Below are 19736 nucleotides of genomic sequence, written 5' to 3'. Positions count from 1 at the left end.
CCATGGCTCGGATTGAATCTCCTGTGTGGAGTTTGTATGTTCTCCCCATGCTTGCGTGAGTTTCCTCCGGGCACTGTGGTTTTCTTCCACCTTCCAAAAACATGCAGGTCAGATTAATTGGCCAGTTCAAATTGTCCCTAGGTGTGAATGATTGTCTGTCCCCGTGTCCCCTGCCCACTGCCCGAAGATAGCTGGGATGGGCTCCAGCGCCCCCGCGACCCTAATGAGGATAAGCGGTACAGATAATGGATGGATTCACTCATGTCAATTCATATCTTGCGCTTTAGCGCTGAAAAAATGAAATGTTAACTATTGGTCCAGCTTAATGTCGAGATTTGTTCGCAAACACTGCTCTGAACGTTGACAAATGAAACATCACACAGAGTGACTCGGTGAGAAATTTAGGTGTCACATTCATACCTGTCAACCTGTACGTTTTTGCCGTACAAAGTACGTTTATTATGCATTTTAAGACTTGTACGGCGTACAAGAAAATCTGTACGGAAAAACACAAATTTGTCAATTATGGATACCATCCGGTATACACCGACTATCACCAAACGGCAAATCAATGGAGTCAAACAAGTTCGCCGCGGTAGTCTTTATCTCGGTATCGTTTTTTCATTGCAAACGAAGCGAGCATTTGATGCTACTTTGCGCATGCCGCTGTAGTGCCTAATTTCAACTCCCCTGCAAAATCCTCCCTCCTCGTGTGAACGCGCATTCTGCTGCGCTTCCGACACTAGCGATCGTCTCATCTTATCTCGGGGGGGTGCAGGATCGCGGGGTGCTGTAGCCCATCCCAGCCAACTTCGGGCGGTGGGCAGAGGACACCCTGAACTGGTTGCCAGCCAATCGGAGGGCACACTCACTCGCTCATTCACACCTAGGGACAATTTGAACTGGCCAATTAACCCGACATGCATGTTTTTGGAATGTGGGAGGAAAACGGAGTGCCCTGAGGAAACCCAAGCAAGCACGGAGAGAACATGCATAATCCACAAAGGAAGGGTTCGATCGCATGACCGCAGGACTGTTCCACGGGCGCGCTAACCACTACGCCGCCATGCTACCAGAATAATACAACATGGCCAAATTGAAGAACGTTTTAAGGGCTTGATTCAGATATTTTGTAGGCCAGTAGTAAAGGCCTTTCAGGCCCTGACAGCCCACCACAACATAATCAGTATTTGGTTTTGTTTGTGACAATTATTGGTCCCATCTCTCAAACACATTTAAATAAAGATTTGTTACCCGCAAATCGTTTCAGTCTATCTGTTTTATTTTGAATCTAATTTAATTGTTGTGGTTCAGGGGTTTCATGTCCGGATTGTGTTCACTGGTGTTGGTCGACAAGCGGAACCATATTTTGTGCCCAAACTGCTTTCCGGATTTGTTTGGATGCAACACTATTTGAACCCAACAGCTGTTTCTCCACCAACGTCACCCGCTGCGATCGTTTTTTGCAACTGTTTCGTGTACGTATGTGTTTTCCCATCATTTAAACATATTTACGTTGCAACGTTTTGCAGTTAGCTGCGTCACAATATGCTGCATAAATGTACATTATTGAATGGTACCTGGCTAACATTGACGTGATCGATCTTGACGATATTGTACGCGGTCACAAATCTTCGTGCATAATTATCCAAACACGATATTGTGAGATTATTTGACTGATGTCATTTGTGCAGAAGACAATCGTAATGGAACCTGCCTGCCGAAAGGATAAACCAAAGCTGAATTTGACGCCAACCAGAGGAGACCGATCGAAACAGAAAACTGCTCAACAGGAACTCAAACAGCGACAGAGGGCAGAGGTAACTCACAGACAGGGTTGGGTAGGGTTACTTTAACTGGATTACTTTCAATTACTTTTGGATTACTCCAATACCAAATTTCCTCAAAAAAGACAAAATAAACTAAATATGAATAAAATTACTAAATTTTGTGCAGGCTTGGGGAGTAACGAAATACATGGAACGGCAAAAATTAGCTGCACCGTTTATCCTTAGTAGGGTCGCGGGGTGCTGGAGCCCATCCCAGCAATCATCAGGCAGTGGGCAGGGGACACCCCGAACTGGTTGCCAGCCAATCGCAGGGCACACAGGGACAGACAACTCACTCACTCGTTCACACCTAGAGACAATTTGGACCGGCCAATTGACCTGAAATGCATGTTTTTGGAATGTGGGAGGAAACCGGAGTGCCCGGAGGAAACCCACGCAAGCACGGGGAGAACATACAAACTCTGCACAGGATGTCCGATAGCTGGATTTGAACCCACACAGGAGGTCCCCAAGACCTTAGAACTGTGCCTGCACAAGCGCTAACCACTGCTCCGCCGTGCTGCCCTGAAGCAGTAATAAACCTTACAAACACAAAGCTGCACATATTTCCTTAGAGCAAGTAGAATTCAAACAAACCGTTTATGTTTATATACCAAATAAATGATTAGTCGAGGACAATGTTCCCTGTAATTTTCCTTCAGGTCTGAGCGTAAACACAAAGTCGGTGAGCAACGCTTGAAACAACAGTGAGCAACGGCAATCCCAAGTGTGGCAACTGAATCATGATCAAACATGTCCCAAACTTGACATCACGTTACATTTTACTGAGTTTCCAGCAATGTAAAAATATTTTTCTCTTTTGAATGAATTGACTAAAGTATTATTGCAAAGGTTGTCCGGCCTACAAACGTCGTTTGTTCCTACAATTCTTTCACAAGATTTCCATTTCTTTTATTCCTGGTATCTTTTGTCGGATAATACTAACATTTTTGGGGGCTTATTTAGTCAGTTCGACAATACAGAACTGTATTTAATCACATTTTTTGTGGAAGTACAATGTTGGCAACAAGATTCACTTGGTATAATTGGACATTATTTGAATGCAACACACACTTTTTCTACGGGCAGCACGGCGGCGCAGTGGTTAGCGCATGTGCGGCACAGTTCAAGTCATTGGAACCTCCTGCGTGGGCTCAAATCCAGCTCCAGACTTCCTGTGCGGAGTTTGTATGTTCTCCCCGTGCTTGCGTGGGTTTCCTCCCACATTCCAAAAACATGCATTTCAGGTGAATTGGCCGGTCCAAATTGTCCCTAGGTGTGAATGAGCGAGTGAGTTGTCTGTCCCTGTGTGCCCTGCGACTGGCTGGCAACCAGTTCGGGGTGTCCCCTGCCCTCTGCCTGATGATTGCTGGGATGGGCTCCAGCACCCCGCGACCCTACTGAGGATAAGCGGTGCAGCTAATGAGATGAGATGAGACAAACTTTTTCTTCCTTTTTCCGTATTTTTTTCTACTTTTTTTTAAATTCCTTTAAAAAAAATCTCATTGTGTTAATTTTTTCCCAGCTGTTACTTTTTTCTTTTTGTTCTCTTTTTCCTTTTTACCTTTGTTTCTTTTTTTCTGGCTTTTTTCTGAATTTCTCCTTCTTTTTCCTCTTCCTTTTGTTTCTTTTTTTATTTTCATGAACTTCTTTTTTTTTATAATTTCAAATTGTGGACACCGTAGAATTGCAAAAAGTTAGACCAATCTTGTCTTGTCCATTTTAGCTCTAATCTGAATTGTCTCTGTCGCTCGTAGATGATGTCATCCAGGGTTCATACACCTTTTTCATGGCCGAATTCAAGAACTTTTTAAGGACTTTCAAAGACCATTTCCTCAATTCGTTAAAAGAAGAACGTTGATCAAAAGAACCGAAGCCTTAACCTTAGTGTGAAACCAGTCAAGTCATTTTTATTTGTGACGCCCTTAATCACAAAGAGTCTCAAGGGCTTCACAGATTATTACACAGACTATTTTATCAGATTATTATTACACCATCCCCTGATCTGGAACCAACATGAGGGCAAGGAAAAACTCAATGAACATAGCCCAAGTAACACCCCTGGCCAAAGTATGGAAAATAACAGCAATTTATAGTCCGCAAAATACAGTAAATAAAATGACAACATTTCAAAATCTGAAAATTCTCTTCAGATTTATGATTTATGTTCGTCAATCTGTGTATTACTGTAAATTCCACACTATACAGCGCACCTGATTATAAGCCGCACCCACAACATTTTAAGAGGAAAACCGATTTTGTCCATACGCAAGCCGCACCTGTATATAAGCCGCATGCGCCCACATTAAAAAATGTAATACAAACACAAAATTAACCCAAACCCGACTTCAAGTCCTGCGATTGAAACTAAATGTCCTTCATTAAGGTCCACAGTCCAAAAATCACAGCCGGCAAAATGAACGGAAAGTGATACCGTACTTACGGTTTGATGCAGACCTGCAGAGTCCAGGTCCCGTTGAAAGTAATCCAAGGAAAAGAGTGTATATTTCCAAAGGTAGGGGTGGGAAAAATATATCAGATGAACACATTTACTCACGCCACTCCTTTTTCCTTACCCAACTTTTTATCACCCTCTTTTTTATGTCTGTCCCTCACCTTTAGCGGTCCCCACTAAACCCGTCACCCCGCGTTTGTTCCGCCCCTCCTTTTTCATTCACCTGTGCAAAACATAACCGAATAAGTGTCTAAAATAAATACAAATAAATACATTACAAAAATATACAGTTGCAAATACATATTATAATAATAATAATAATTTCCTTTGTATTGTCATTCTTTGTAACAATGTACACAGAACGAAATGTCGATACACCTGACCCGTTGTTGCGAGCCGATGCAGCCGCAGCCAACATACATGGGTTACAAATATTTACAAAGAAAGACGGTACACCGAGAGAGTTTTCAAAGCTTTAATAATAATAATAATATAACTTTCATCCCAATCGGTCCTTCACCTTTAGCCGTCCCCACTAAACCCGTCAACCCGCGTTTGTTCCGCCCCTCCTTTTTCATTCACCCGTGCAAAACATAACAGAATAAGTGTTTAAAATAGATACATTACAAAAATATACAGTTGCAAATACATATTATACGTGGGTTACACATATTTACAAAGAAAGACGGTACACCGAGAGAGTTTTCAAAGCTTTAATGATAATAATATAGCTTTCATCCCAAACGGTGCCTGTGACAGGGCAGTTAATGGTAGCAACACTTGAGCGCCGCTGGCGGCCGTTAGAAAATTTACATAAATTGGCCGCGTCACTGAATAAGCCGCAGGGTTGAACGTTAGGGAAAAAAGTAGCGGCTTATAGTCCGGAATTTACGGTAATCAGAATTGTCTCAACTCTCTCCAGATTTACGCTTTGAACAAGGTGATGACCGAGTTCGAACGTCGGCAGTTTGAGACCTTCTGCAAACAGATGCATCAACAAGGAGAATGAACGCTGCCTCGGTGAAGGTTTTTGGGGAGCTCATCGTCCCATTTCTAGCACTTGTGGATCGGATTATTCCGTACCCATCGCCTCCAACAATTATTTCTCCAGTGAAGTATTACTTTTTTCTACGACGTCTCATATCAAAATATATCCATTGGTTTGGGAACCACTTTTGATCTCTTTCAATTGCATTATTTTTTTTTTTTAAATCACTCTGTTGACATTTTAGGTGGTTTCTCTTTTAAAACACTTATTTAGCACTAGAACAGGACGTTCTGTTAAATGACTTCAAGACCAAAACAACAAATTTGATTTAAAGGCCCTGTTTGGGTATCCAAATAAGTCCTTCAATGAAAGAATTTATTGGGTGAGGTTTTCTGTTTTTGTTTGTAGTGCTCATGCTTGTGAAATTTTCCTTTTGAGAAGACCGTATATTATTTTATGTATTCTGTCTTTATGAGGGATATTCGTTTCCATTTTATTCAGATAGAAACCAATGCCCAAATCTTGAGTTGTCATTCATACCGATCCGTCATACACATACTATTAGAACATGAAATTCCCTCCCCTATACAAAAAAGTGAGTGTAAAGAATACATTTGAACCCAGTAAAATACAGTGGAACCTTGGTTCTTGACCATAATCCGTTCCAGAACCCTGTTCGAAAACCGATTTGTTCAATCACCGAAATCATTTTTCCCATTCAAAATAATGTAAATCGTTTTAATCCGTTCCAACACCCTGAATGTTTACCACGAACGTAAACATGAAGCTAACCCAGGCTAATCGTACGTTCGCGTTATTGTAATCTTCCGTACAAAAGATTAAGCTAACATGAACGTGTAAAAATAAAAAAATCAGGTCGTTTTCAAGTCATTTAGCACCCGGGTCTCCACAACAACTGATGAGCGGTTCATTGGAAAGGGGGCTCAGTTCCAACACCCTGAATGTTTACCTCGAATCATAAAGCTAACCCAGGCTAATCATACGTTCGCGTTATCGTAATCTTCCGTACGAAAGATTACGCTAACATGAACGTGTAAAAATAAAAAATAAAAAGGATAAAGAAAATAATTATGAATAGGATTTCTTACCTTTGTGGTGGTCAGCAGAAGGCGCAGGTGGACGGTGGAGCTATTATTTCTTTCTTAAATGCAATAGTTGTACGCACTACTTTTCATTTTTCACCTGAAGCAACTTTGCTGCTTGCACTGACTTTCTTCGGAGGCATAATTAGGGGCTAAAACACTTGGTACACCTATATTAAAAGCAAAAGCAAAACAAAGCACGTCCGCACGCGATAACGGTCGGTCAGGAAAAGAGCCATCTACACCCGTACGCCGCTCAGCATGGCACCCTAGCGTACGCACTCACGCATTACCGGCGTTCGAACTCTGATTTTTTGACCGAACATCGAAGCAAGAATTTCTCGAAATTTTTGGTCGGACTCCGATTTGTTCGAACTGAGGCGTCCACCCGGAAGTTAAAAAAAATCTGCTTCCTCTTCCTAGTTCATGTCTAAACATTCTATACTATCTATGTCTATACTTTGACATTTTTATTGTTTATTATCTCAATATGGTTTGTGTAAAGTGTAAAGAAGAGGCGAGCCGTTTCATTTGAAATGAAAGTGGAATAAGAAAGCTTGATGCGGTTGAGAAAATGGTCGGAACACTTTTTTTCGGCCACTTTCTTCCACGGAAGAGGATATCGCCCAACTATTAAGTTAAACCAGTGTTTGAAATAACGTCTTCCCGGATGCCCGGGGCATGGATCTTTTAAGTCGGGCGTACAACTTACAAAACGTCTCCGCCCGGGTGGTCGACAACTTTTTCAAGAAAGAAAAAAAAAATATTTTCCGGAGCTTATACTAGTAACTGTTATCATTGTCAATATTGAGAAAAAGCTGGTGCTGATTCGTTTGCTATTCTGTACACAAAGTTGAAATTTAGCAAAGAAGGCCTGAGTAATTTCATAAATATTTTGCAAGGAGCCAGTATGTTTATTTGTTTGCGGCATGTTGAATAATTTTGAGCAGGTAAGCTTCCATGATTTTATTTTTTTTTTGCCTACCGGCTAAAGCTTTACCAGGGGAAACAATTTCACGTTGCACGTCCCATTTGCATTTGAATGCACCCAGTTTTCTCGACAGAAGTATTCAGTATGTTCTGACCCAGCAGCATTTTGTCAGTTTGTCGAGCAGCATTTTTGGCGGGGACATTATAAATGTAACTTCCTACTTTTCTTTGGTAGCTATAATGTTCTTTTTTAAAATGTTCTTTGTATGGATGTGAATGCAGTGGTTTGTACTCTGCTGGTGATTAAGCACCAATTATGCACACAATGTCTTCTGAAATGCACTGTTTAAACATTTTATTTTGATGAATAAAAAAAAAATCTACAATGTATCTTTTTTTTACATTTTTTTATTGGGTTGATGTTTCAAATGAGTCCACTTCAGGGTTGGGTAGGGTTACTTTAACTTGATTATTTTCAATTCAGTTCAATGCGTCTCAGCCGGTGTCAAGGGGCGGGGCTAGCTGGGTGCCATGACAACCGTGCAGGACATAACAATGTCATTGAATAATTGTGTAAACTGTTCTGAATGCAGGGTTGGGTAGGGTTACTTTAACTGGATTACTTTCAAATACTTTTGGATTACTCCAATACCAAATATGCTAACAAAAGACAAATTAAACTAAATATGAATAAAATTCAGACTCACAACACGTGGTAAGCTTTCTCTCCTGGCTTTGATCTCCAGCAAAACTAACGTAAAATGCGACCGAAACAAAATGAAAATAAATCCAAACAGCTTGCCAACATCATTTTTGCCGTTCCATGTATTCCGTTACTCCCCGAGCCTGCATAAAATTTAGTCATTTTATTCATATTTCGTTTCTTTTGTCTTTTATTAGCATATTTGGTATTGGAGTAATCCAAAAGTCATTGAAAGTAATCCAGTTAAAGTAACCCTACCCAACCCTGCATTCAGAACAGTTTACACAGTCAATTATTCAATGATATTGTCATGTCCTGCACGGTTGTCATGGCACCCAGCTGGCCCCGCCCCTTGACACCGGCTGAGACGCATTGAACTGATTGCTTGTGGAGTACTTAAATGCTCCTTTTGGGACTGCCCGTTGCCAGACCATTGCTTTGCCTTGTTGAAGACATCATTTGATTCATATTTAGTTTCTTTTGTCTTTTAGCATATTTGGTATTGGAGTCATCCAAAAGTAATTAAAAGTAATCCAGGTAAAGTAACCCTACCCAACCCTGGTTCACTTAATACTCAGTAGCTGTTACTGTCTGAGATGCATTGCACGATCCACGCCTACATTTGAATGGTAACCGAGCTCCCAGTAACCCTCACTCCGAACCAGCCTTCCCAGTATTTTGTGTCCTGTCCTCCGTGTTCAAAGGAAATGAAACGTAGCCCGGAGCCATACTCAGAAAATGCGTGGCTGACCTGGAGGCGAGAAAAATGCGGCATTCTAGCAAACGGGCCAATAAGAAGTTGGATCTGTGTCTATTGTCCACCTGTTTCCACGAGCAGTCGTTGCAGTCTGGGTCCAGAGTCACAGCGTCGGGTCTGAATTCTTGCAGGACTTCCTGGTTCTCATCGAGCAGAGACACTGCAATTTGGTAGGTGCAACCGCAGTCCTGCCTCCCACAGTACCTGCATGATTTTTGGTTCAATTAAGAGCAGTGGTTCAAGTCACATTCATATAGCTCCTAATCAGGGTTGGGTAGGGTTACTTTAACTTGATTACTTTCAATTACTTTTGGATTACTCCAATACCAAATATGCGAATAAAAGACAAAAGAAACTAAATATGAATAAAATAACTACATTTTGTGCAGGCTTGGGGAGTAACGGAACACATGGAACGGCAAAAATGATGTCGGCAAGCTGTTTGGATTTATTTTCATTTTGTTTCTGTCGCATTTAACGTTAGTTTTGCCGGAGATCAAAGCCAGAAATTGAAATGAAATGAAATAATCTGCATTTCTATAGCGCTTTTCAAGTCAATGACTTCCCAAAGCGCTTTACAATGTGCTCCACATTTCCCAATAGCGGCCTTGCAGACAGCGCTAACCTGCTTATTGGGGGTATCAGGGGTTCAGTGTCTTACCTAAGGACACTTCGACATGTAACACGGACGAGCCGGGATTCGAACTGGGATCCCTAGGTCCCAAGACGAGCGCTCTACCTCCTGAGCGACTGCCGCCCCCTTTTGTTTCTATTCCCCCCTTCCTTTAAGTCATTTTGTGCATAATTTTACATAATATTTGGTCATGTTTGGATTAAAGAAGCAAAAACAACCTGAAGAGGCGTTTAGGACCCGAAAGAGCCTTTTAGTGAGCCGGTTCTGGACAAACTCTACTAACTTTACTCAACTTCGTTCTACTTCACCTCGACTTCCCCAAAATTTAGTGCTATATTGAAATTGTAAATCGGCGACAAATATATAATATAAATCTATATATTCATTTAGTTTTAATCATCACAGTTAATTGGTAATACAAGGCAGTTATCACTTCAGGTTTTCAGTTCATATATTCTTCGTGGTTTGCTGTCCCGCCACAGTTGTAATGCCTTCTCAAGGTCCAATTGCAGCAACGGAATTTCCATAGCTTATTTGTGGTTTTCATTGTCGTGGTGCCGATCGAATGTGCTCTTCTGAAAGTTCGTATTGCGAAATGATTCATGCAATCCAGTTTTTTTGTCACGCTGGGTACACGCATCACAGATCATGTGGCCTCCGTTATCATCCTCTTCATAGCGTAACCAGGAATATAATTGAGTCAATTTTGTCAGAAAAGTCCTTTTCTTGCTAGGAGTATTCTTTTGTTTATTTTCTTTCATCGAATCGTTCGCTTCAACACACGTGCTTTCCTTGCCGGAATTATTGCCGTTGTTATCACTCTCTGCATTATGTTTCGACTTATTACTGACACTGATAAATGACCAATTTTGTGTTGATTTTTACCTAATACTGTTTTTTCGGAGGCATACTTAACCTTCACTCGACGACGAGCACCACAACAATGACGTAATCTCGAAGCGTGCAGACGAAATCTCGAACCGCGAGACCAAAACAACAATGGCGGATCTGCCTGACGAAAAGTTTGGAGTGCGGTGAATCTTTGTTAAAAAAAAAAGTAATCGGGTAGTAATGACAATTTTGTGTCAAAAAGGTTGCGTGTATAGATGTTTTTTGGGAGTATTTCACAGAACTTGACACTTTTGTGTGTAATCTATTAATATTCATTTTATGCGCAGTCTTTCAGAAATACTGACCTGATTCAAATACATCTTTTTCAATGCATTGTAAAATGTCAACCCATTTGAGAGCGACTGCTTTCAAAGACAAGCAAGGATGCATTTTTATTTTTATTTTTTAAATCTCACCAGTCTTGAACCGAAACGACGGGTTGGGCGTCCAGCTGTTCTCCAGTAAAGCCTTCCTGGATTAAATCAATCACCTGCCTTTTCAGGCAGAGCCTAAGGTGCAAAAGAATTGATTGGTGAAGTTGCAACAATTTGTTAATCATCATCATAAACCTGTATGCATTCAACTATGGCGACTGTGACGATAATGTCTGCTGGCTCCTGTTAGATTAGGCCTCTCAGACAATGTTCCCTGTAATTTTCCAGGGGTCTGAGCGTTCACACAAAGTCGGTGAGCCACGCTTGAAACAACAGTGAGCAACAGCAATCCCTAGCGTGGCAACTAATTTATTATCAAACATGTCCAAAACTTGACATCACGTTACATTTTGCCGAGTTTCCGGCAATGCAATTTTTTTTTTCATTTTTGAATGAATTGACGAATGTGTTTTTGCAAAGGTTGTACGGCCTACAAACGTCATTTGTTTTTACAACAATTCTTTCACTAGATTTCCATTTCTTTTTTTTTCTGGTACCTTTTGTCGCATAATACTAACATTTTGGGGGGCTTATTGAGTCGGTTGCACGATACACAACTGTATTTAATCAATTGTTTTAGTGGAAGTACAATGTTGGCAATAAGATTGACTTGGTATAATTGGAAATTATTTGAATGCAACACAAACTTTTTCTTCTTTTTCCCTGTTTTTTTCTTTTTTTTTTAAATCAATCTCATTGTTTTTATTTTTCCTAGCTGTTACTTTTTTCTTTTTGTTCTCTATTCACTTTTTTCCTTTGTTTATTTCTTTTCTTTTTTCTTGCTTTTTCTGAATTTTTCCTTCTTTTTTCTCTTTCTTTTGTTTCTCTTTTTCTCAGCTTTTCACTACTTCAGGGGGATGAATAAAGTATCTATCTATCTCTCTATCTACCTACTTTTTCATTTAGGTATTTTTTTCTTTTTGGTTCTATTCCTCCTTCTTTAAAATCATTTTTTTGCAATATTTTACATAATATTTGGTCATATAGAGATGAAAGAAGCAAAAACAACTTGGAGAGCCGTTTAGGACCCTTTTAGTGAGCCGAGCCGAAGAAGCCGGTTCTTGAAAAACTCTACTGACTTTACTCAACTTGGTTCTACTTCGACCTTGACTTCAAAATACCGCATTTAGAACACAACGTCCGGAGAACCCGTGTATTTTTACCTTCATGCACTGTAACTTTGACTTAATTCTCTTCTTGATTAGCAATTTCGAGCCCTGATTTTTGTGAGCTGGCTCGATTTTCTTGTGCGCGGAAAAGCTCTGGGTAGTGTGCAATTGCGCACACACGCAGCTTCGAGGGAACATTGGATAAGACCAACTCCTACCGCGTCATGCAGAAGGCTCCACAGCTGTGTATTCAGTTTTTCTGGCACCCATTAAATAGAAAACGAGAATATTCGATCTCCTGGTTCTTATTCCGAGTATAGCGAGCAGTTAAGAGGAAACCACCGGGCTAAGATTCAGGCTAAACCTTGGCACTTACTCAAAGGAGGTGGCAAAGTATTTTACCACTGACGTGTCGCTGAAATCGTGGCCACAGTCTCCTGGCATGTCCTCCACTGTCCACTGGCTCCCGCCATTCTCAGTCAGTTCCCAGAATTCCAGTTCCTCTGGGAGGGGAAAGCACTTCATTTAAGTTTTGTTTTTGTTTTATTTAGACTGTTTGTTAGAATGTCGTCCCCACTTACCTTCACCGTTGGGATTCTTGATCAGATTGCTGGTCATGATGAAAGTGTCTGCACAGAATAGTTCAGAAGATGTATTTGCAGGGTTCGGTAGGGTTACTTTAACTGGATTACTTTCAATGACTTTTGGATGACTCCAATACCAAATATGCTAATAAAAGACAAAAGAAACTAAATATCAATAAAATGATCACTCACAACACGTGGTAAGCTTTCTCTCCTGGCTTTGATCTCCGGCAAAACTAACATAAAATGTGACAAAATGAAAATCAATCCAAACAGCTTGCCAACATCATTTTTGATGTTCCATGTATTCCGTTACTCTCCAAGCCTGCACAAAATTTGATCATTTGATTCATATTTAGTTTCCTTTGTCTTTTATTAGCATAAGTGGTATTGGAGTAATCCAAAAGTAATTGAAAGTAATCAAGTTAAAGTAACCCTACCCAACCCTGTGTATTTGTGTAACATTTTAATTTCATCTTCTCTGCATTTTTAACCAAGATGCCCCACATTTTTGGCTTTGAAATTAAAAACAGGTCAGATGCTCTAAATACGAGAATACAACAACAATAATTAAGGGCTGATTTTTCTGGATTGAATATTTAAAATTTTTGCAATAAGTTTGCTTTTTTAATCCACTGCAAGTCCAGGGCGGAGACCAGCAGGCACTGCTGCTGGCAAAAGGTCTTATATCTGGGTGAGAATTGTCTCCATTAAAATCACTTTTATATAAAAATGTATTGCTATCGTGGCAGCACGGCGGAGCAGTGGTTAGCGTGTGTGCTGCACAAAGTTGAGGACGTGAGATCGAACCTTTCTGTGTAGAGTTTGCATGTTCTCCCCGTCTATTGTGTGCGGGGATGCTGGAGCCCATCCCAGCTATCCTCGGGGAGTGGGCAGGGGACACCCTGAACTGGTTGCCAGCCAGTTGCAGGGCACACAGAGACAGACAAGTCACTCGCTCATTCACACCTAGGGATTATTTGGACGGGCCAATTAACCTGACATGCATGTTTTTGGAATGTGGGAGAAAACCGGAGTGCCCGGAGGAAACCCATGCAAGCACGGGGAGAACATGCAAACTCCACACAGGAAGGTTCGATCTCATGACCTCAGAACTGTGCCGCACGTATTTGGTGGTAAAATAGTTGTTGAACATACATAACCACTGTATAACATACTCTACCCGAAATGCTGCAAGTGACATAAGCTAAGCAAAAAAGGTGCGGGGAGGTGGCTGAGACAATGCGTTTTTTGTTTTTGTTTGTTTTTTTGCTTTACTTTTTAATTTTTCGTGTTTTTCGTCATGTATAAGCCTAACCTGTCCTTTATCAGGGAAAAGAGAGGTTCATAAATGCTAAGTTTTGGGCGGGGTCCTAAGCAATGTTCCCTCTAAGCTGTGCGCGTGCGTAATCGCGCACTGTCCGCACATTCTCAGCGCACAAGAAAATCTAGCCAGCGCAATGTTCCCTCTAAGCTGCGTGTGTGCGCGCAATTGCGCACTACACAGAGCTTTTCTGCGCACAAGAAAATCTAGCCAGCTCACAAAATTCCGGACTCGAAATTGCTAATTAAGAAGCGAATGAAGTCAAAGTAACAGTGCATGAAGGTAAAAATACACGGGTTCCCCTGACGTTGTGTTCTAAATGCGGTATTTTGAAGTCAAAGTCGAAGTAGAACAAAGTTGAGTAAAGTCAGTAGAGTTTTTCGAGAACTGTTTTCTTCGGCTCGGCTCACTAAAGAGAACCGGCTCTTTCGGGTCCTAAACGGCTCTTCAGGTTTTTTTTTGCTTCTTTCATCCCTACACGACCAAATATTATGTAAAATTGTGCACAAAATGACTTAAAGGAAGGGGTGGAAATAGAACAAAAAATAAAAAAATACCAAAATGAAAAAAAAGAAACAAAAGGAAGAGAAAAAAGAAGCAAAAAGCCAGAAAGAAGAGAAAAGAAAGAAACAGAGGAAAAAAAGTAAATAGAGAACAAAAAGAAAAAAGTATCAGGTAAGAAAAAATAAACACAATGATATTTTTTTACAGGAATTAAAAAACAAAATAGAAAAAGAAGCAAAAGTTTGTGTTGCATTCAAATAATTTCCAATTATACCAAGTCAATCTTGTTGCCAATATTGTACTTCCACTAAAAAAAATGTGATTACATACAGTTCTGTAAGTGTTAGTGAGTCAACGATAAGTGTTAAGTTTGAACTTTTTCAAAAAAACATTTAAAGAAACAACAACAAACTACTGTTTACAGATCAGACAGTGGAGCTCTAGCACCTTAAGTCCTTTGGTGAACACACCATCCGGGCACTATTTGCTCATGCATTGATGAAAACTAACACCCAGTCTGCTGACTCACTGCACAGCAATGCCAGTGTCGTTTTGTGCTGAATTGGGAGCATCACAGAGGATCAGACACATTAGGCCGACTGAACTGTTAAGAGTCAGCAGAAAACCCCCAGTGTAGGGCATCGGTCTTAATCCACATTGATAGGTTTTGAATTTACAGCATAAAGTATTACACTTTTTCAATCTGCAGTCGGCAAAAGTACCTCTTTCACTCGTGTTTTTTAACTGAGTAATTGCACACACACATACAGTACCACTACATGCATCTTAATGTACAGTCCTCATTCAGTTGTGTCGAAACATGATAAAGCAGAAGTTACTCACGGTTCCAAAGGACAAGTCCGGTGCTCAGTCTATTGCTCGGGACACTTGAGCTTCTCTGCAGTGGAGCGTCCCTGTGCCAGCTGAGCTTTTTATTCCAAGAGCGGGGAGGGAGAATGTATGTGTGGGACTCCGGAGGGCAAAACACAATCAGCAAAAACAGGGATACTGCACAACAATTGATGAAAGTAAATACAGTGGAACCTCGGTTCTCGACCATAATCCGTTCCAGAACCCTGTTCGAAAACCGATTTGTTCGATCACCGAAATCATTTTTCCCATTAAAAATAATGTAAATGGTTTTAATCCGTTCCAACACCCTGAATGTTTACCTTGAATGTTTAACGGAAACATAAAGCTAACCCAGTCTAATCGTACGTTCGCGTTATCGTAATCTTCCGTACGAAAGATTACGCTAACATGAATGTTTAAAAAAAAAAATCAGGTCGTCTACAAGTCATTTAGCACCCGGGTCTCCACACCAAGTGGTGAGCGGTTCATTGGAAAGGGGGCTGCGTTCCAACACCCTGAATGTTGGGCTCCGTTCCAACGCCCTGAATGTTTACCTTAAACGTTTAACGTAAACATAAAGCTAACCCAGGCTAATCGTACGTTCGCGTTATCGTAATCTTCCGTACGAAAGATTACACGAACATGAACGTGTAACAATAAAAAAAAGGATAAAGAAAAGAATTATGAATAGGATTTCTTACCTTTGTGGTGGTCAGCAGAAGGCGCAGGTGGACGGTGGAGCTATTATTTCTTTCTTAAATGCAATAGTTAGAGTACAAGCCCACATTAAACCACACCCCCCACATTGCATAGTACCGTATTTTTATTGCAGTGTGTATTCTGTGTAGCACTATCTGGATACCCTATATAACACGCGACATTGGGTATCAACTCGTCACATTGGGTATTTGTGTATTGTATTCTTTTTGCTTTATTATTGTTTTGTTCTCCAGCGCAGGGATGCTGCTGGAAGTGTGAATTGCCCTGCGGGGATGAATAAAGTATCTATCTGTCTATCTATCTATCTATCTATACATCCATCTATCTATCTATCTATCTATCGATCTTTGGAACATTGGAATTTTTGTCTTCTCCTGTTCTCCTTTAAAGTTCAAAATTCAGTCATGTCTTTTCTCCTTTTTTGAGGGTTTCTTCTAAACTATGAACTTATCAAGAGTAATCCAAGAAAATGCGGGTCAGAGACTAAAAGCTAAAGTCAGATGCAGTAGGTAATGTACCCAAAATGATAAAAGCTTCTCTGGACCTAAGCTTTCTTGAAAATCACTGATCTATAGTGTACTATATCAGTGTTCTGGTTTGCCCTCGTCCCTGCGTCCTTGACGCATCGTTTTTGACACCAAATTGTCATTATTACCCGATTACTTTTTTTTTCAAACAAAGATTTACCGCACAAACTTTTCGTCAGGCAGATCCGCCATTGTTGTTTTGGTCTCTCGCCGATCTCGGCAAACGAGATCTCGTTGCTTCGAGATGATGTCATTGTTGTGGCGGTTGCAGAGTGAAAGAGAAGAATGCCTCCGAAAAAACAGTTGGTATTAGGCGCAAATCAACAAAAAATTGGTAATTTCTTCAGTGTCGGTAATAGGTTGAAACATAACACAGAAAGTGGTAACAACGGCAATAATTCCGGCACGAAAAAATGGCGGAGAAATTATTCAGAGGACCATGAAGGCAAGGAAAAACATGTTTTGAAGCGAACGATCCGACGAAAGAAAATAAACAAAAGAATACTCCTAGCAAGAAAAGGACTTTTCTGCCAAAATGGACTCAATTACACTCCTGGTTACGCTATGAGGAGGATGATAATGGATTGGACTTTGAGAAGGCATTACAACTATGGCGGGACAGCAAACCACGAAGAATATATGAACTGAAAAATTTGAAGTGATAACTGCTTCGTATTACCAATTAACTGTGATGATTAAAACGGAATGAAAATATAGATTAATATAATTATTTCAGCAATATTATTTTGTATAATGCACAATATTGTTGTGAACTGAAAAATCTTGAAGAGATAACTGATTTGTATTACCAATAAACGGTGATGATGAAAACTGAATGAATATATAGATTTATATTATATATTTGTCGCCGATTTACAATTTCAACCTGGATAAGACTAAATTTTAAGGAGCCATAGATCTCTGTTGGGACCCATCGATTTTTGAGCATGCGAGTCCCCGGGACCCATCACTTTTCACAGCTCAAATCAACACTGCCATATTTATGTTTGCTTTTCCCGATACTGTAGGCTTCACATACAACCAACATGTGTATACAAAATGAGCGTTTATTCAGAGTCAAGACATAAACACCACACAATACAATGAACAAAATGTACCTCCCAATATGGGAGAGGAGATTTTCAAGTTAAACATTGCAGCTTGATCAAGGCTCTACAGTACAACATTTCACAACTTTAAACAGGGTTGGGTAGGGTTACTTTAACTTGATTACTTTCAATGACTTTTGGATGACTCCAATACCAAATATGCTAATAAAAGACAAAAGAAACTAAATATGAATAAAATGGGGCAGCACGGCGGCGCAGTGGTTAGCGCTTGCGCAGCACAGTTCATGTCATGGGAACCTGTTGTGGGTTCAAATCCAGCTCCATAATTCCTGTGCGGAGTTTGTATGTTCTCCCCGTGCTTGTGTGGGTTTCCTCCGGGCACTCCGGTTTCCTCCCACATTCCAAAAACATGCATTTCAGGTGAATTAGCCGGTCCAAATTGTCCCTAGGTGTGAATGAGTGAATGAGTTGTCTGTCCCTGTGTGCCCTGTGATTGGCTGGCAACCAGTTCAGGGTGTCCCCTGCCCACTGCCCGGAGATGGCTGGGATGGGCTCCAGCCCCCCCGCGACCCTAATGAGGATAAGCGGTACGGCTGATGAGATGAGATGAATAAAATGACTAGATTTTGTGCAGGCTTGGGGAGTAATGGAATACATGGAACGGCAAAAATGATGTCAGCAAGCTGTTTGGATTTATTTTCATTTTGTTTCTGTCGCATTTTATGTTCGTTTTGCCGGAGATCAAAGAGATCAAAACCAGGAGAGAAAGCTTACCACGTGTTGTTAGTCATCATTTTATTCATATTTAGTTTCTCATCTCATCTCATTAGCTGCACCGCTTATCCTCAGTAGGGTCGCGGGGGTGCTGGAGCCCATCCCAGCAATCATCAGGCAGTGGGCAGGGGACACTCTGAACTGGTTGCCAGCCAATCGCAGGGCACACAGGGACAGACAACTCATTCACACCTAAGGAAAATTTGGACCAGCCAATCCACCTGAAATGCATGTCTTTGGAATGTGGGAGGAAACCGGAGTGCCCGGAGGGAACCCACGCAAGCACGGGGAGAACATACAAACTCCGCACAGGAAGTCCGGGAGCTGGATTTGAACCCACACAGGAGGTTCCCAAGACCTTAGAACTGTGCCGCACACGCGCTAACCACTGCCCAGCCGTGCTGCATATTTAGTCTCTTTTGTCTTTTATTAGCATATTTGGTATTGGAGTAATCCAAAAGTCATTGAAAGTAATCCAGTTAAAGTAAACCTACCCAACCCTGACTTTAAAACACCATTGCATAAATAACGACAGTTTCATTGCTATTCTATTCTTTCAGAGACATCGAGAAGTACCAAACTGAAACTTAAATAGGACACTGCACTAAATCTGTTGAGAGACAAAACAATACCAACGGATGAATGGCTTTTGTTTGTGTTTCCTGGACTGCGAATGGCATTTAAAGGGCCACTGTGTCAGAAACGGACAGTGGTCTACTGTAAAGTTGACTGTTTTTGGTTGTGTATTTCTCAGACTTCCATGCTCTGAAATTAACCTGTTTTTATATTCCGAATATAAAAACAATCATCAGACATAGTCATGTTTCAGAGATCAGTCTAATTCCATTATTTGTAAATCTGCACCGCCTATCCTCAGTAGGGTCGCGGGGGTGCTGGAGCCCATCCCAGCAATCATCGGGCAGTGGGCAGGGGACACCCTGAACTGGTTGCCAGCCAATCGCAGGGCACACGGGGACAGACGACTCACTCGCTCATTCACACCTAGGGACAATTTGGAACGGCCAATTGACCTGAAATGCATGTTTTTTGGAATATGGGAGGAAACCCACGCAAGCACGGGGAGAACATACAAACTCCGCACAGAAAGTCTGGAGCTGGATTTGAACCCACAGGAGGTTCCCAAGACATGAACTGTGCCGCACATGCGCTAACCACTGCGCCGCCGTGCTGCCCTTATTTGTAAATACGTTTCTCAATTTTATTTTACTGTGAAGTCGCGCTTATGTGTGACTTCATTTCCTGTTTATGTGCGAAATCAATAAACCACGCCTACTGACCGAATAAGTGTTTTTATCTGAATCATTCTGCCAACAGAGAGTTTGTATCTTGTATATCTCTCACATCTACAATGCAAAAAAGTTAATGCAACAGACAGGAATTGAGTTTACTCTCAAATTTGGTTCCATCTGAAGAAAATCCACATGAAATGTTTTTAATATGATGGACCAGAATTCCATGTACAGCAGTGCAATGTTAACTAGGTGGCCTTCTCATATTTTAGTGCAGCACCAGATGCATAGTCCAGTG

At 41.0% G+C, this 19736-nt stretch overlaps 2 protein-coding genes across 3 annotated transcripts; one reads left to right on the top strand and one right to left on the bottom strand.

Moving 5' to 3' along the window:
- Positions 1-1398: 1398 nt before the first annotated feature.
- svbp (small vasohibin binding protein) lies at positions 1399-7695 on the top strand. Of its 2 annotated transcripts, none has more exons than XM_088339064.1 (3): positions 1399-1478; positions 1695-1820; positions 5207-7695. In XM_088339064.1, the coding sequence occupies exons 2-3, from the start codon at positions 1707-1709 to the stop codon at positions 5291-5293; spliced, it is 201 nt and encodes a 66-aa protein (XP_088195190.1). In that variant the 5' UTR covers positions 1399-1478; positions 1695-1706; the 3' UTR covers positions 5294-7695. The 2 variants fall into 2 exon arrangements, with proteins under 2 accessions (XP_088195190.1, XP_088195191.1); XM_088339065.1 differs by having other exon boundaries at positions 1407-1482.
- Positions 7696-8393: 698 nt separating this feature from the next.
- fbxo2 (F-box protein 2) lies at positions 8394-15198 on the bottom strand. The gene is made up of 6 exons (XM_088339066.1): positions 15089-15198; positions 12415-12462; positions 12210-12336; positions 10707-10799; positions 8831-8969; positions 8394-8759 (listed from the first exon to the last, which is right to left on the bottom strand). The coding sequence occupies exons 2-6, from the start codon at positions 12449-12451 to the stop codon at positions 8625-8627; spliced, it is 531 nt and encodes a 176-aa protein (XP_088195192.1). The 5' UTR covers positions 12452-12462; positions 15089-15198; the 3' UTR covers positions 8394-8624.
- Between the last annotated feature and the right edge of the window lie 4538 nt (positions 15199-19736).

This window comes from Urocampus carinirostris, chromosome 6, assembly GCF_059441175.1.
Source record: "Urocampus carinirostris isolate Australia breed hairy pipefish chromosome 6, RoL_Ucar_1.0, whole genome shotgun sequence".
In the NCBI taxonomy this organism is placed as follows: Eukaryota; Metazoa; Chordata; class Actinopteri; order Syngnathiformes; family Syngnathidae; genus Urocampus; species Urocampus carinirostris.
This window is presented reverse-complemented; position numbering and strand designations above follow the sequence as displayed.

Coding starts and splice junctions, on each gene's coding strand:
- fbxo2 (XM_088339066.1), bottom strand. CDS start 12,451: ATGACCAGCAATCTGATCAAGAATCCCAACGGTGAAG. Junction 12,337..12,414: donor CAAGAATCCCAACGGTGAAG/GTAAGTGGGGAC, acceptor TTCCCCTCCCAG/AGGAACTGGAATTCTGGGAA. Junction 10,800..12,209: donor TACTTTGCCACCTCCTTTGA/GTAAGTGCCAAG, acceptor TTTGCACCTTAG/GCTCTGCCTGAAAAGGCAGG.
- svbp (XM_088339064.1), top strand. CDS start 1,707: ATGGAACCTGCCTGCCGAAAGGATAAACCAAAGCTGAATTTGACGCCA. Junction 1,821..5,206: donor AACAGCGACAGAGGGCAGAG/GTAACTCACAGA, acceptor AACTCTCTCCAG/ATTTACGCTTTGAACAAGGT.